Here is a 17,266-nt window from a genome sequence, read left to right on the forward strand (position 1 = left end):
ATGGGAGTGGCTTGCTGCCCATGGGACCAGATATGAAGATGCCGATGACACTTCTCAGAACCACCTTAAATTACCTCACACACAGCACTGGCATGCATTAGAATATGATGTAAACTTCTTTTTTAAAAGGCATCTTTGGTTTGCGTTAAAACAACTTCAAGACACGCAATGTTCTGATTGCACCACAAACGCAGTAGTCATCCTTACCTTTCACAGAGGCACTGAGTTTTATAAATAGGAGCATGATAGTGTAGAATAATCATATCCAAGGACCAGTGGTGGGTTTCAAAAATTTTTGGAACCTCTTCTGTAGGTGTGGCCTGCTTTCCGGGTCCACTGGTGGAATCTCTTCTAACCGGTTCGGTAGATTTGACGAACCGGTTCTACTGAATAGGTGCGAACTGGTAGGAACCCACCTCTGAAGCAGGTATACATATATACATAAGAAATGAGTACAAATAAATGGGAATAGTAGGACAGGGACGGTAGGCATGCTGGTGCGCTTATGCAAGCCCCCTTTACGGACCTCTTAGGAATGTGGTGAGGTCCATGGTAGACAGTTTGAGGTTGAAGCTGTGGGGGTTTGAGGATGTAACAATGGAGCCAGGTAGAGCATTCGAGGCGTTGACTACTCTGTTGCTGAAGTCATATTTTCTGCAATCAAGTTTGGAGCGGTTAACCTTGAGTTTGTATCTATTGTTTGCCTGTGTATTATTGAGGTTGAAGCTGAAGTAGTCATTGACAGGTAGGACGTTGTAGCAGACAATTTTGTGTACTAAGCTTAGGTCAGACCATAGGCGGTACAGTAATAGATTGTCCAGATCCAAAATTTCAAGCCTAGTGTCAAAAGTATTCAATTGCGAGTAGAGGAGTGGAGGACTCTTCTCGTGAAATTCCTCTGGACTCTCCCAATTGTATTAATGTCCGTTATACAGTATGGATTCCAGGCAGATAAGCTCTACTCAGATACAATCATGTGACTGGAGGTATGTGTGCACGTGGCTATAATAACTTCAAAACCAACTCATAAATAGCTTTTGGTGAATCTGTCATAACTTTGAACGGTCGTTGTAAGTTAGGACTACCTATACTTCAAAATGATGATGATGATGTTTAAAGAATGTGAAGAAGAATGATCTTAGGGTTAGACCAGACCTGGACATTTTTCAGCCCACAGGCACGTGTGGCCTTTTGATTGTCCCTGTCCGGTAAGCAGCAGTGGTGGTGGCAGGGTGTGGCGATAGATGGGCAGCATTGGTGAGATTCACATTTTTTTACTACTGATTCAGTGGCCGTGGCTTGGTGGGCATGGCAGAGGAAGGATACTGTAAAATCTCCATTCCCACCCCACTCCAGGGGAAGGTTACTGCAAAATCCTCCCGATCAGCTGGGACCTGGGAGGAAGAGAATAGATGGGGGCAGGGGCAGTCAAAGGTGGTATTTACCAGTTCTCCGAACTACTCAAAATTTCCGCTACTGGCACTGCAGAACTGGTTAGAACCTTCTGAATACCCCCTCTGATGGGCAGTGGCCCTCCACAAGTCCCAGTCTCTCATGTGGCACCTTGGGAAAATTAATTGACCACCCCTGGGTTAGACAGTGCAGCCTTCCTTCATTTGGAAACCTTGGCAAGTGTGAATTATGCTCTTCCAGACCCATCAGAAAAACCTCAGAGTTTGGTGGCAAAAGACAGAGGACAAAAAAAAATGGTTCATTGCTCCTGGGGGATTTTGAAGGAACTCTCCCCACCCTCAACCTGTACCCAGCACTGGAGCGGTGCTGTGATTAAAATAGCCCCACGGCTGGCTGAATTGTATGGGCTTCCTCTCCCCACCTCTGCCTCACCTGAAAAATGCAGCACAATTCAGAGTTTGAGATGGGCTCCTAAAGCCACAAATGGATTCACCCGCCAGTCCCAGGGAGCTGGAGCGATCAATGGCATTCAAATATAGCTGAATGATATCAGGAGAAGCACTTAAAAAGAGGAGGGCAAAGTCACTTCCACACTGCTGGCACTTGCCCGGAAAGACTCTCGACATAAATAGCAACATCCCAGTTGCCAAGAGGAAACAAAAATCCACCTCTTTATGAGATTTATTTGGAGCATCAGGTTGCCTCTGGTTTGCTGGTTTGCAGGAATATATTTCTGCAAACCTGAAGCACCGGAGAAGCCGTTTTTTCCCCCCCTGTTCATCTTTCCCCAGAGGTGGGTTCCTACCAGTTTGGACCGGTTTGGCCGAGTAGGTAACAACTCGTCCGGCCACACCCCTGAACCGGTTCTATTTTTTTTTGCTTCATCTTTGTTTTTCCTTCTGCGCCTGCGCAGATGCATTTTTTTACCTATTGCGCATGCACACGTAGCGCATCTCAAACGTGCCCGTGCCCGAAGCATGCGCACGCCCGAAGCACATCCCTGAGCGAACCGGCAGTCGGAAAAGCCGGAACCCACCCCTGTCTTTCCCCCTTTTCATTTTATTGGCAACTCACTCTGGGTAGCTAGCACTGAATTAAAAACCGAGGAACAACAAAACAAAACAAATTAATTAAAAAGAAGAAATGGCAACAGCAATCGATATGACGCATGCCAAGATCCAGATTAATCCTCCCATTTTACAATCAATAATGAACACCAAATAGACAAATCAACCAACAAAACTCTCCCCCCCCGCCCTCTTCATTGGCCAAAATGTCCACCTAGGTCTTTAGCACTTCAGCAGGATCAAGGCCATCTGGATGTCGATGGAAGCTTTGCCACAGGAGAAGGGCTGCAACACACAACACAAAGCAAGGCTTTGGATCTTACATGCACACTCAAGGTGACACTCAGAATAGAGCATGCAGCACAAATGGCATTTCCCTCCCTATGCAGGTAATATGAGCTGACACCTGCCATCTTGTCTTTATGGTCAATGAAAATAGTGCCTCACTGAGCTTCCAAACAGGAGAACAGAGGTAACTTCTTGTAACAGGTATACAGTGCACTGGCCAATGTTTTGGGCATTTAAAATTAACCCTGTGAATTAGATTAATTCAGTTGCTGAGTGTTCTGTCCGGGTTCCAAGTAAAACTCCAAGGCAGGTAGATTCCTCAAAGAATAGTCAACACTCCAGAAGACAGGCTTAAGCTACCGAAGGATCTTGACAAACTTGAACATTGGGCACTATCTAATAAAATGAAATTCAATGATGAAAAGAATAAGGTTCTACATTTAGGCAAGAAAAACGAAATGCACAGGTACGGTATAGATGCTACCTTGCTCAATAGTAGTAACTGTGCGAGGGATCTTGGAATCCTAGTGGATAACCATTTAAATATGAGCCAGCAGTGTGCAGCAGCTGCCAAAAAAGCTAACACAGTTCTAGGCTGCATGAACAGAGGGATAGAATCAAGATCATGTGAAGTGTTAATGCCACTTTATAATGCCTTGGTAAGGCCACGCTTGGAATACTGCATTCTGTTTTGGTTGCCACGATGTAGAAAAGATGTGGAGACTCTAGAAAGAGTGCAGAGAAGAGCAACAAAGATGATTAGGGGACTGGAGACTAAAACATAAGAGGAACGGTTGCAGGAACTGGGTATGTCTAGTTTAATGAAAAGAAGGACTAGGGGAGACATGATAGCAGTGTTCCAATATCTCAAGGGTTGCCACAAAGAAGAGGGAGTCAAACTATTCTCCAAGACACCTGATGGTAGGACAAGAAGCAAGGGGTGGAAACTAATCAAGGAGAGAAGCTACTTAGAACTGAAGATAAATATCCTGACAGTGAGAACAATTAGTCAGTGGAACAAATTGCCTCCAGAAATTGTGAATGCTCCAACTCTGGAAGTTTTTAAGAAGATGTTGGATAGCCATTTGTCTGAAACGGTATAGGGTTTCCTGCCTAGGCAGGGGATTGGACTAGAAGACCTCCAAGGTCCCTTCCAACTCTGCTATTGTATTGAATAGCTTTATTGGATATATCCTATTGGCACAGATCTGGTGAAAACCGACTCTGAAGGTTCCTGTGATTTTCACCTAATTAAAAGTAAAATATTTCCCTCAAATCCCAAACAGTCACATGGACCAATCAAGGCGCTGTCTGGTTGCCTGGTGACATCACTCCTCCTTCCTCTGACCATGTGGTAGAATGTCCTGATGTTCCATGCCAGCTTTCCATAAGGAAACTCAATGGGGAAACCAGCAGGATGTCTGAAGTCCCACTGCTTTCTTGCCCACCCATGAACATTTTGTTTCTCTGTTCAGGTAAGGAAACATCTCTAAAATGCTGACCCCAGAGGTGGCATTCAGCAGGTTCTGACCAATTCTGGAGAACCGATAGCGGAAATTTTGAGTAGTTCGGAGAACCGGTAAATACAACCTCTGACTGGCCCCGCCCCCATCTATTCTCTGCCTCCCGAGTCCCAGCTGATTGGGAGGGAATGGGGTCTTTGCAGTAACCTTCCCCTGCCACGCCCACCAAGCCACACCTACCAAGCCACGCCCACAGAACCAGTAGTAAAAACTTTTGCATCCTACCACTGGCTGACCCAGTGGGGCAGGGACTGCCTAGGTAAAAATAAAAAGCCAGGGAGTGATCAGAAACAGTTTCATTGTAGTCTTCAAGTAAAACAGGAGACAAGCAATAGATGTTTGGTAGCAAACCATTAGGAAACCTTCAGGATCAGGAGTCTCCATCAGTTTTATAGTTTTAATTGCTGTGACAATGTCTTGAAATGGAAGACGGGAAGTAAACTTATTTATTTATTTACAGAGTTCATTTTGGTCTTCTGCCAGCACTGACTCTCCTTTGTTTTTAAGACTAATGTTTGTGTGCTTTAATTCTACTGGCTTTACTACTTGTCTTTGCAATTTATTTTATATGGTTTCCTGGTTTTGGAGCCTTATTAGAAGACAGAATTATTAAACCTGCAGCTAAACACAGGACGGTCCAGGGATGCAAGTTCCATCCTTTGAGAAGGACAAATCGCCTTTTCAGAATTGTGTTTTTCTGTTCTTAAGGTCAAATTACCATCAACATCATAATCACCTGCACAGGAATAAGATCACTAAAAAAAAGATCATTTGAAGAGCTGCGATGGTGCAGTGGTTAGAGTGCAGTACTGCAGGCTACTTCTGCTGACTGCCGGCTACCAGCAGTTTGGTAGTTCAAATTTCACCAGGCTCACGGTTGACTCAGCCTTCCATCCTTCTGAGGTGAGTAAAATGAGGACCCAGATTGCTGGGGGCACTATGCTGACTCTGTAAACCGCTTAGAGAGGACTGTAAAGCATTGGGAAGCGGTATATATAAGTCTAAGTGCTATTGCTATTTTTGCTTGATAAAAATGGAAAGTCAGCTCCAAGTTCCCAATCAAAACATTTATCAAAAAGTTAGAAATGCTAGTTGCAGTTTAAATCTACCTAAGACAAAACACCTAACTAAAACGTAACAACCCTACTAGCTAAACTCATCGGAACTTTAATCTTTTATTTGTCCTTCCTGAAGTTTCCTTGGGGCTGGCCAGCATGCTCATATCTTTACTCTTTGTATCATTTTTGAAGACAAAGCAGGTTCACGAAAGGTGAATGGGTCCAAGAAGAAACATCCAAACTGATCAGCCAATATCTTGCTGATTCTCCCATCATAAAAGGGAGTCATTGGAATATCAGCTTGAAATGTAGATTCTAATAGAATGTGGTGTAAAGAGGATTAGACATGACTGACTAGGAAATTAGCTTAACACAGTTTTCCTGAACATTGGCAACTTTAAGATGTGTGGGCTGGAAGTTGAAATCCACACATCTTAAAGTTGGCAAGGTTGAGAAACACTGGACTAACAAGTATAGTGTGGTTTCTGGATCTGTCACAGAGCCATAGAAGGCTCCAGTAGCAGGAGATAAATAGTGAGGGCTGGAAAATCCATAAATCTGGCTCTGTCACATAAATAGATCCAAGAACCCTCTGGATCTGCTGATCCATCACAGTCATCTGGAGATATCATAATAAGATTACGGTATTTGCAATGTAGGTTCCGCGATTGTAACGTGTACTTAGGAAATAGGAGTTCCAGTTTCAGGGGTCTACCCAGGGGTGGGTTCTACTGCCGGTTCGCTTGTGGGCATGCCATGCATGCACAGTGCAATAAAAATTGTTCTGCGCATGCGCAGAAGCAAAAAACAAGATGGAGAACCGGTTCGGAGGGGTGGCAGGCCTGGGTCACTACCGGTCCCAGCAATCCAGGCCACCAAACCACTACCGGTTCGGCTGAACCGATCCGAATAGGTAGGAACCCACCATTGGGTCTACAGTCTAAAAGGCTGGTTCCAGATGAAGTTGCATTTGGTACAGAGGTGGATGCAGACTAATTACCAGCACATCAATTGTATTAATTCCTTCTTATCTTGAGTAGAGAATCCCCTATATATTGCTGTTTAAAAAATGCTTGGGGAAAAAAAATACAGGCATGGAAAGCCTCAATCAAACCTGCGTAGCTGGCTGGGGAATTCTGGGAGTTGAAGTCCACAGGACTTAAAGTCACCAAGGTTGAGAAACACTGGCATGGAGTCTCTTGCTTGAGCAGGGAATTGGTCTAGAGGACCTCCAAGGTCCCTTTCAATGATGTTAGTCTGTATTCTGTAATGCTTAAAGGCTTGGAGAATCTCTCTTGGCTCATGGTTAAGGGAATGGATTTGGATCAGGGCAGCTCAAGTCCCCACATAGATTTGGAGCTCACAAGGTGACTTTAGACTTTAATCATTCCTGTAGCCTACCTTACCTTCAGGGTCATTTTGGGGAGGATAAAATTAGGGGAGACCCTCCCTAGAAGCTGCCTTGCACTCTCAAGACAGCAAAAAATAAATCCAGGATATAAACACAATCAATATAATAACAAGTTAATAAAAACAGAAAGCCACAGCCCAGACGCTTATTTCCGATAGTCATCTAACAGCTGAGACACTTGTTGAAAGATTATGCAGAAAGAGGAAATGGGAGGATAAGATGTTTCAGTTAAGAGGAAGATCTTCCCTGGCTGCCTTCTGCTCTGGCATCGTCAAGTTTCCAGTCCTGCAGACATCAGCTCCATTCCCGCGACTGTTTTGCGTCAGCATCGGTGCTGAAATACGTAATTCCATTTCGAGCGGCTCTTCCAACTAACTTTTGGCTTGCAAGGGAAAGAGGAACAGAGAATTCCCTGTCATTTTTTTTAAAAAAAGTTTATTTTGGAGCCTGGCCAAAAGTTTGATTCTGCCGGAGGAAGTAAGGCACCAATCATTGAGTGACCTTCGAAGTTACAGTGAGACTGAAAAAAAGTGACTTATGACCAGTTTCCATGCTTATGACACTTGGAGCATCGTGAAGGTCACATGATCAAAATCCAGGCACTTGGAAACAGGCAGGTCTTTATTTCCGTGGCAGGGTCATGTGATCATCCTTTATAGCCTTCCCAGCCGGCTTCCAACAAGTCAATGGGAGAAGCCAGATTCAATAATTGCATGATTCACCCAACAGCAGCAGTGATTCGCTTAACAACGAGCTGTAAAATGCAGCACCTCTCATTTAACACTTAAAATGGGCATCCGTCTCTGTTTTGCTCTCCCACCCAATCTACATTGCCCCTTCCTAATCCGTGGAATTCTGGGCAGCAAACAAAACATAAAACCAGACTAGAATTAGTCCTTGCCAGTGGTGAAATGCTACTGGTTTAGGGCCAGTTTACCCCAACCGGTAGTAAAAAAAAAATGGTAAAAAAAAGTTTTAAAAAAGTTCCGCTCATCGAGCGGCTCAGCTGATTGTTGGACAGCTGATCATCATAACTTTTTTTAAAGCTTTTTTTTTTTTACTACTGGTTCGCCTGCAAACCGGTAGCAGATTTCAGAGCATTTCACCCCTGGTCCTTGCCCTATGACCATCATTATATATGGAGTTGTGGTAAGATGTGCTGGTCGTTAAATGAATCACCATGTGACCACAGCCTATTTTATGACCCTTTTTCGTGGCAGTTGCCAAGCAAATCCATTGTCTGCATTGTCTGGTCCTAGCCCAGAAGGACATCATAACTAGAGATATTAAAAGCTGCTGAAAGATTAAGGAGGGCCAAGAAGGACCCATTCCCTTGTCAGTGACAAGCTTAAGCAATGCTGAGTCAGTATTATAACCCAGCTTTTATATCTCTTTTTCTATTGCCATGAAGAAGCATTTTCTTTTGCTTCAAAGTAATTTCCCCAGCGGCAAATAATATCTACCAAGAATATATGAATCGAACGAGATACAAATCCAAGCTGCAAGTCTTCGGATGACTGATAGATGGCAGTAAAGATGTCAAAATATTAGCCGCTCATTCCTGCCATCTTCTGGAGAGGTGTTTTTCAGCTTTAGCAACTTTAAGCTGAATGGCCTTCAACTCCCAGAATTCCCCAACCAGGCAGGGAAGAAATTCTGGCAGTTGAAGACTATCTTAAAGTTGCTGAGATTTAGAAACATTGCTCCAGAAGCATCACTTATTGCAGAGAGAAAAAAAAAATAACACCATGCCAGGTTGGTTAAGAGAGTCCTGCAAATGTTTTGTTTCAACTCTTGACAGAAATGTGGCTGGATTTGCACCACTCTATTTGAATCTAATGTGGGGCTAAAAAAATCTAACTGCTCCAGCCACAGGCTTACCTGTCAATTCATTGCCTGGCATTCATAAATGATTCAGATATTACAAACCGCGGGCAAAAATAATAATAATTCCATTTTTCTTTCAGGTTTTTTTTTCTTTTTCTTTTGGGGACTGGAAAGAGATTTGCTCTGGAGAAAAGACAAATCAATCACATTGCATTAAATGCAGGTAAAGCAATTTTATTTGTCATTGGAAGAGAAAAATCAAGAGTCTTTTTCAATCAGCACTAACCCCCCCCCCCTTGATTGCAAAATTATTAAACGCTAACTGTGGGCATTCAGAAGTCCCTGGATTTTTTAGAAAACCAAACAGCCAGCACATCTGGAAGAAGAGGGCATCTTCCTGCATAACCTTCCCAGGACACGACCCGTCTCTTATTTCTGCCCAGTGCATTGCTACGGTGCCCCACCCTACGGAGTAAGGAAGAGGAAAAGCATTCTGAAACAGAAATTTCCTGCCTCCATGCAAAAGGAAGAATATTTACTATGCCACTTCCAAAGCCGATAAGGCGTCTTTTCTCCATGTTTGTTTTTCCACTTCAACCGGAGTCTTAAACAAAACGAGTTGTTGTTTTACAGACGCCGCCAGTAGCGTACGGTGGAGTCACCCAGCTTAGCCCCTTCCTTTTTCTGCATGTGATTCATGGTTGCATTATTCAATCCCAAAATGGCCAAAGAGGCTGTCTGGGGCTTCCCCCAGTATGTTCACAATGCGGGGAAATCTATAAATCACAACAGAATTAACAAAGAATTGGCATGAAGGTTGCGCACGCTTTTCTGGAGAGCATTTCCTTCTCTGGTTAAACAGAAAGCATCTCCCCTGTTAGCAGATACTGTTAGCTCCTTTCCTTAGAAGGGGTTCCTTTCTTTAGCAAAGCCATCCTGGTAAGGATATTTTATTTCAGAATGGCAGAAATTTACACTGGGGGGGGGGGGGTCAAACCTGGGAGGGAGCTCTGAAATCTATTGAAGAAACTTCAACATACAACAGTGGCTCTGTGTTTTCTGATCTGCCTGTGCCATCATGAGGAGGAAAAAAAGCTTTTATGAGGCATCCACAGGGGGTCAAATAAGCCAAGATGGTGGCTGTGTGGCCTCAGGATCAAAGTCCTGGGATGGCGTTTGATCAGGTTGTCTTGATTGCTTTTGACACATCCCTGGAGCTGTCTGCACGCACGCACGCACGCACACACACACACACACACACACAATTTCTCTCCTATGTCTGGATGATTACAAGATTTCTTTGCTGAATAATATATATATTTAAAAGCCAGGCAGAATGATTTGCACAAGAAGCACGAAGCAGGTTACTCTAGAAGCTTGCGTGGTTCAGAGAACTCATGCAAACCACTATCTATTTGGGCGTCGCAGGGATGGGATTTTAGAAATAAAAAACCTGTTCCGTCAACTGAGCAGATCAGGGAGAAGAGAAATTGAAAGGATACTCGCAGATACAATTCGTTCCTATCCTTTAAATAATGATTTAAAGCAGTGTTTCTCAACCTTGGGCAACTTTAAGACGAGTGGACGTCAATTTCCAAATTTCTGGGAGTTGAAATCCACCCGTCTAAAATCTGGCAAGGTTGAGGAACACTGACTTAAAGAATTAGAAATCAAGTTAAATCAATGACATTGCAAGATATTTGATTCTTTTCAGGACCTTAGAAAAATGCCCCGAAGGACAAGTTTTAAGATATAATTCAACTTCCCCATTTAAGACAAGCCAAACTCCAACTTCCTGGGTTTTACTTCAATTGGTCACACGCTCACATGTAAATATAAGTCTCCCAGGCTATCTCAATACCAATTTCCCCAAGGGATGCCTGCAGCTGTTCATGTGGGCAATCTGGAATGTTCACAGTTTTGATTGCCGTGTGAAACAAATGGGTCTCCAAGGCAGAGCTAAAAATCTACCAGGATGTGTGAATCTGTCACAGCTAGAGACCATTGAGTGAAATTCAAGGACCTCCCCTTTCTCTAAATTACGAGTGGGGCAACTTTATCAGTCATACATAACTATCCACCCCATTGCTAGAGAACAACAGGGAATGCGGGGGGCAACATTGCTAAGTTTATCTATGTTTATATTTTCTTCATTCACATATATGTGTTCAGTTGGCCAGATGTTTAATGCTATTTTGCCGAGGCCAATATTTCTCAGCTTTGGTGACTTTAAGATCTGTGGACTTCAAGTCCCAGAATTCAACTCTGGGAGTTGAACTCCCCAGATCTTAAAGTCACCAAGGCTGAGAAACACTGGCCAGAGAACAAAACCTGGGAGTACTGAACTGAGCAATTTTCTGTCCAATATTGGTGGTTCTTGTTTGAAGGAATACTTGGAGGGAGGGGGCACATGGATTTAGGGGCCATGGGATGGAAAGTGTTTAGCTCTAGTTATTGGATTGTTTTGGACCCATCAACATTTTTGTAGGGGAAGAAGAAGAGAAGGACGAAGGTGAAAGCAGGGCAGCTCTGGGGTGGGGTATAGGCTTAATCCGCTCGTGCGTGGCTCCACCTTCACTTCCAGATATTCTCATTCTCTCCATTCTCATGGAACTTGTGCAGGTGGTCAGCATACCTGGAAGAAACAGGTTAAAGTTTGCATCAGCACATTTAGTATATCCAGGGGTGGTATACACTTACCTTCCCTACCGGTTCGCAAATGTGAGCAAGTGTGCACGTGTGTTTGCTTTGCTCACCTGTGCCACCTCCGCACAGGTGCAGATCCTTCTGCGCATGAACTTTTGGCAAAAAAGGGCCTAAATGAGGTGCTATAGAGCCGGTGTGGGTGGGCAGAGCCACCCATGATTTCTGCTACCGGTTCGGCCGATCGGGTCTGAACCGGTAGAATACCATCTCTGAGTATATCATGTCACTGTGATTTACAGCATGTTTTCAGGGATGGAAGGCAATGAATTAATCCAACTAAGTAACCCGGGGACAGGACAGTGAAAATGATGCTGAAATTGGTTCAGGGTTGCTCCCAGGAGATACACCCTGAGCTCCTATAGATCCAAAGCAGAATCCAAGGATAAAGCAGTCTTAGCTTTTGATGTTTAGGCTGCGTACCCAAAAGGAGGAAACATAAAAATAAATAAATTAAGCACCTTTATCTTTGGATGCATGTTCATGGGTCAAGGCTGGGTAGGAAAATAGCAATAGGAATAGCACTTAGACTTACTGTATATACTGCCTCATAGTGCTTTACAGCCTTTCTCTAAGCAGTTTACAGAGTAAGCCTATTTCCCCCAACAATTTAGGTCCTCATTTTATCAGCTTCGGAAGGCCAGAAGGCCGAGTCAACCTTGAGCCCCTTCAAGATGAAGCAGCCTGTGTGGTTGGCCGACTCAGTGAGGTGCAAGATTATGGGGAGTATAGAAAAGCAATTGGGGAAGCTGTTCTTTGCAAAGTTCCCAGTTAAAATGCTGCACCTCCTTTTTCAAAAGAGAAGGCAGCTTTGGGCCAAAGCAGCTCCCTTTAAAAATGCAGGCTGTGCCCAGGTTCCCATTTGCCTGGATTGATTCTTCTGGCACCTACTTTTTAGCACAATAGGCCGAACAGTCTCTTCCCACGCTCTCGCTCCAAGCTATCTTGTAGAGAACCTGGAGAACCAAAGAAAGACAGTCCATTAATTGTTTTGTGATGACTGAGAGGTTTGTAGTGGTCTTAACTGGGTTTTTTCACTGGTTCTAATTTAAATGCTGAATTCACTGTGTCTGCATTGCCATGTTGAAGAAATATGCCCTTTGCACCCTCAGTTGTCTTTCTTGGTTGCTGCAGAGAACCTTTCCCCTTGTACTTCTGTACTCGGATTAAGAAAAATAAAGAGAAAATAATCAAGAATAAAGAAGTGGCATACACACTTGGACAGCAGCGTTTTAGAAAACGAACCAACTTGGCTATTGTAAATTGCACGTCTGTCTACATTAGTTAAATATATAACCGACCTTTCCTTTGAAACACTTTCTCCTCTGCAGGTAGTCCTCAACTTATAATTTAATTGTAATTCGCAGTTACAATAGCACTGAAAAAACTAACTTTGTGTTTAGAATTCAGGATTAGGTGAGCAGAGCAATGGCACCTACATGGCTTAGGACCTGGATATCTACGAGACCGTCTTCTACCACATACCTCCCAGTGTCCGATAAGATCTCACAGGATGGGCCTTCTCTGGGTGCCGTCGACTAGATAATGTCGTTTGGCGGCCCCTCGGGGGAGGGCCTTCTCTCTCTTTTTTTTTATAATTTTATTTTATTTTATCAATTTCATATATACATTCACAATTATATGATCTCATAACTGTTATTAATAATATGTATTTATAACAATTTTTCCCTACTGTTAATAATATACTTGAAGATTGCTTTTTTAACATCCCATAGATCCATCTTATCTTACAACGGTCCTACTTCTTCTTCCCTCCCTCCCTCTTTCCTTCCCTTGTTTCTTCTCTCCTACTCCCCTTCCTTCCCTCCCTCCTTCCCCTTCCCTCCTTCCCTCCTTCCTTCCTTCCCTCCTTTCTTTTTTCCTTCTCTCCTTCCTTTCCCCCTTCCTTTCCTCCTTCCTTCCCCCTTTTACTATTTTAGGGAGGGCCTTCTCTGTAGCTACCCCAGCCCTATGGAACGATCTACCCCCAGAGATCCGGACCCTCCCCACTCTCTCGGCCTTCCGAAAGTCTATTAAGACCTGGCTATTCCGGTAGGCCTGGGGCTGTTGAGCTCTTGAATGAGGTCCAGCCCCACTAAGGTTGAGTGCATGTTGTGTCTTTTTAACTTGCCTGTCTTTCTATTTTTAAATTTTTTAGTATTCTTTTAAATTGTTTTTATGTAAGCCGCCCGGAGTCCTTCAGGATTGGGCGGCATATAAATTGATTAAACATTAAGACATTAACATTGCAACATTGCACTTATAACTGGTCATTGCACTTACAACTGTCACACCATTCCCCACAGTCGTGTGATCAAAAATTGGATGCTTGGCAGCTCTCCATGTATTTATGACGGTTGCAGCATCCCTGGGTCATGTGATCGCCATTTGCAAACTCGCCAGTCAGTTTCCAACAAGCAAAGTGAATGGGGGGGAGCCAGATTGGCTTAATGACTGCACGATTCAGAACAATTGCAGTGATTCGTTTAAAAATCACACGTGACTCGTTTAACAGCTGCCTTGCTTAGCAATGGAAATTCTGGTTCCAAGTGTGGTCATAAGTCAAGGACTACCCGTAGACCTCTCTCAGTAATGATATTGTGAGGTAGGGCTGAGAACCTGCCTAGATAAGGGTAGACCCAAGAATTTCATCAATGCAGCATGCTGTGGAACTGATCATCCATAAATGGGAAAACAGGAATGTCTCCGGTTTAATGTCCCACATTACAAAGTAACACTATTGGCAATAGATCTTGTAGGCCCGTATTTTTCAGAACGGCAGTTCATGTCCCACATCAACCTCTCTAGACCAGTGGTCTTCAACCTTGGCAACTTTAAGACCAGTGGACTTCAACTCCCAGAGTTCCTCAGCCAGCAAAGCTCCCAGAGTTCCTCAGCCAGCAAAGCTGGGAACTCTGGGAGTTGAAGTCCACAAGTCTTAAAGTTGCCAAGGTTGAAGACCACTGCTCTAGACAACCCATGGGGTGAACTAAGGTAGAAGAGCTTTCCTCTGGCTCGTGCCCATCATGTGCTAGGTAGGCAGAGGTGGGTTGCTCCGGATTCAGCCTGGATTGAGCGAACCGGTAGTAGGAGTCAACCTATTCTCCAGAGCACCTGAAGGCAGGACAAGAAGCAATGGATGGAAAATAATCAAGGAGAGATGCAACCTAGAACTAAAGAGAAATGTCTTAACAGAACAATAAATCAATGGAACAGCTTGCCCTCAGAAGTTGTGGATGCTCCAACACTGGAGGTTTTTAAGAAGAGATCGGATAACCATTTGTCTGAAATGGTAAAGGGTTTCCTGCTCGAGCATCAGATTGGGCTAGAAGACCTCCAAGGTCCCTTCCAACTCTGTTATTCTGTTATTCTGCTAAGGTTTCACGATCCTTTTGCACTTTGGGCTCTAGTGGCCCATAAAACTGCCTGGATCATTTAAGAAGACTGTAATATTCAGGGACATCCACCACGTGGCTGAAGCTGCCTCGGTCCAAAGCCACTGCAAGTGCTCGAGAGCCAGCTCTTTGAACTGAACTCTGAAGCTGGCCAGCTGCCCACCTGCGCATGGGAAGTGATCTATTCAACCGTTCAGTCATTTTCGCTGAACAGTCTGGTTCCTGTTATTTAGCCTCAAGGAATGTTTCTATCTTGTAGGGAAGCTCAGCATAATCAGCCTTTTCTGGACTGCAAAACCGAGGGAAGGGGCCTACTCTCAATCCCTTCAAGGATTGAGAGTAGGCCCCATCTTTAGGCCTGACTTTTTCTGTCAAAGATCAGGCTCCCTTTGCAGCATTTGGTTTTCCTCTTCTCCCTCCCTCCCTCTCTCCCTCTCTTTCTCCTCCCTCCCCCCCTCTCTCCTCCCTCTCGAGCTAGAGTGATATTAAAACAAGCAGTGAGAATACTTTTCAGAAGAGGCTAAGGAAAGTGTAAATCCTACTTATTCTTTCTTATGAATAGTGTAAGGTGACCAGACGTCCCGATTATGGCGGGACAGTCACGATTTATAACAATTTGTCCCGTATCCCGGGGCATTTTTAAAAAGTCCCGATTTTCTGGCTTCATGTTGAAAGCCCAGTGGATTTGCTTAAGAAATCCTAATCGGGGCAAGACAAAAGACCCTCTGTCATAACCTCTCTCTCTGTCTCAGTACTTTCATTGAAGATATAATTAAAACATTAAAGCAAGAAAACGGAACCACCACCCCCTCGCGCTCCTTTTACCTCATTTTATAAGAAAAAATGACCAAGTACCATAGAGCTCCAGGATAGTATCACCACGTAAATATTATAATTGCAACTTGGGCTTGAAGACCTGCTCAAAAAAACTCTGATATTTTTAAACATATATCTTCACAGCTATTCTTCAACTATATTTAGCCAATATAATGATTTACAGATCTAGCTATTATTTTTGGTTTTGAATATAGGAGGTTCTGGACAATACTTCTTTTATCTACTAACCAAATTACTTCAATCCTTTTGGAAGGATTTGCTCAGATTTTACCCTGGAATAGATGACTATATGGAAAAGTTGTAGAATGGGGCAAATCTCACTTAGCAACCGCCTCACTTAGCAACAGAAAGTTTGGGCTCATTTGTGCTCATAAATCGAGGACTACCTGTATATAACACATATTGTTAGCCTTGCATTTTTTAAAGAAGAAATATTAATTTATTGAGTTTAACAAGTTATTTTTATGGTAGGGAGAAGAGCTAGGCTAGGAAAAGTAAAGATCATTTTCTCTTTAACTTGCTCTATCTGTGACTGATTTTTCTTGTAGATCAGCTACTCCCAGCCTATCCACCTCAACTATTTGGGACAATCCTCATTCAATACGGGCAACAATTGGGAATGAAGAAGATCTTAATATCTGCAATTATTCTCTGGTTACGGTGTTCGTTCCTTCATTTTTTAAGTTAATCCTTATTTGGTTGAACAGGACTTGCTGTGAATCCACCACCACGAGAAAAAGTACTCATCACTAAATCAGGCATGACCACAGACGACTGTCTCTATGCAGCTCTTAAAAGATGTATTCCTCCACTTCTAAGACAAAAGCTGTTGCAAAACAAATGTACTTCTAAAAACAAATGGAAGAATGCTGCTTGTGTCTGCAATTGGAACTGGAGAAGGGAACTCAAGGGAAGCTGGTGGAGACAATTGTATTTTGTTAAACAGCCCAAAATAGAACCGCTTGGGACCGACAGTGTTTGATATTTTTATCAGGTTACCAGTTTGGCAAGTTCCCACTTTGGCAATCGCAGGGATTGATACTGTGCAAACCTAAAGCCTGGGAGATTACAGCAGCATTTTTCAACCTCAGTCATTTAAAGAGGTATGGGCTTCAACCCCCAGAATTTGGCAGCAAGCATGCTGGCTGGGGAATTCTGGAAGTTGAAATCCACAAATCTTAAAGTTGCCAAAGTTGAAAAACACTGAACAATACCACCCTTGGTGGCCTAGCGCCAGGTGATTTTCAGAACTGTCTGGTTCCTATAATTCTGCCTCCTTTTCCAGATCTGTCAGAACAGGCAAACTCCCAGTCCCCTCCGTCAATAAGGCCAGCAGACAGATCTTCTTTGGGTGGGTGGAACAAAAATCTAGATATCTTCCCCAACCCAACCTGTTGCCTGAGGAATTCTGGGAGTTGAAATCCACAGATTTTAATGATGTTGTTGTTGTTGTTCAGGTATACTGGTTTAGAGGACCAGGTATTTCCTTTCAGTAAACCCATGGATGGACTGCTGGGGGTTCGCAGGGGTTTGGGAGAACCTCTAGCTAGGATTCTGTGCAGTTCAGAGAACCCCCAAATCCCACTTCTGGCTGGCCCCGCCCACTCCAAAGTCCCCACGTGGCCCATTTTGGATGCAGGTAAGTGCAGGGCACACAGAGAGGCTTGGGGAGGATGAAAAACGGGCCTACCGGAAATTTGGGAAGACCAGAAATGGGCCGTTTTCACCCAGGGAACCGGGCAGA

The 17,266-nt window shown here is 43.7% G+C and overlaps 1 protein-coding gene across 1 annotated transcript in view; it reads right to left on the bottom strand.

The window, feature by feature from the left end:
• Positions 1 to 9,578: 9,578 nt before the first annotated feature.
• Positions 9,579 to 17,266, bottom strand: part of CUX1 (cut like homeobox 1) — a 358,739-nt gene continuing 351,051 nt past the window's right edge. The window contains exons 22-23 of the mRNA XM_087717241.1: positions 12,182 to 12,246; positions 9,579 to 11,222 (exon numbers count right to left, since the gene is read on the bottom strand). Coding sequence (XP_087573367.1) covers positions 11,162 to 11,222; positions 12,182 to 12,246 — 126 coding nt within the window. The 3' untranslated portion in view covers positions 9,579 to 11,161. The remainder of the gene's footprint in view (positions 11,223 to 12,181; positions 12,247 to 17,266) is intronic.

This window comes from Thamnophis sirtalis, unplaced genomic scaffold, assembly GCF_051295495.1.
Source record: "Thamnophis sirtalis isolate CommonGarterSnake01/CBP01778 unplaced genomic scaffold, rThaSir2_p1.2 scaffold_6, whole genome shotgun sequence".
Lineage (NCBI taxonomy): Eukaryota > Metazoa > Chordata > Lepidosauria > Squamata > Natricidae > Thamnophis > Thamnophis sirtalis.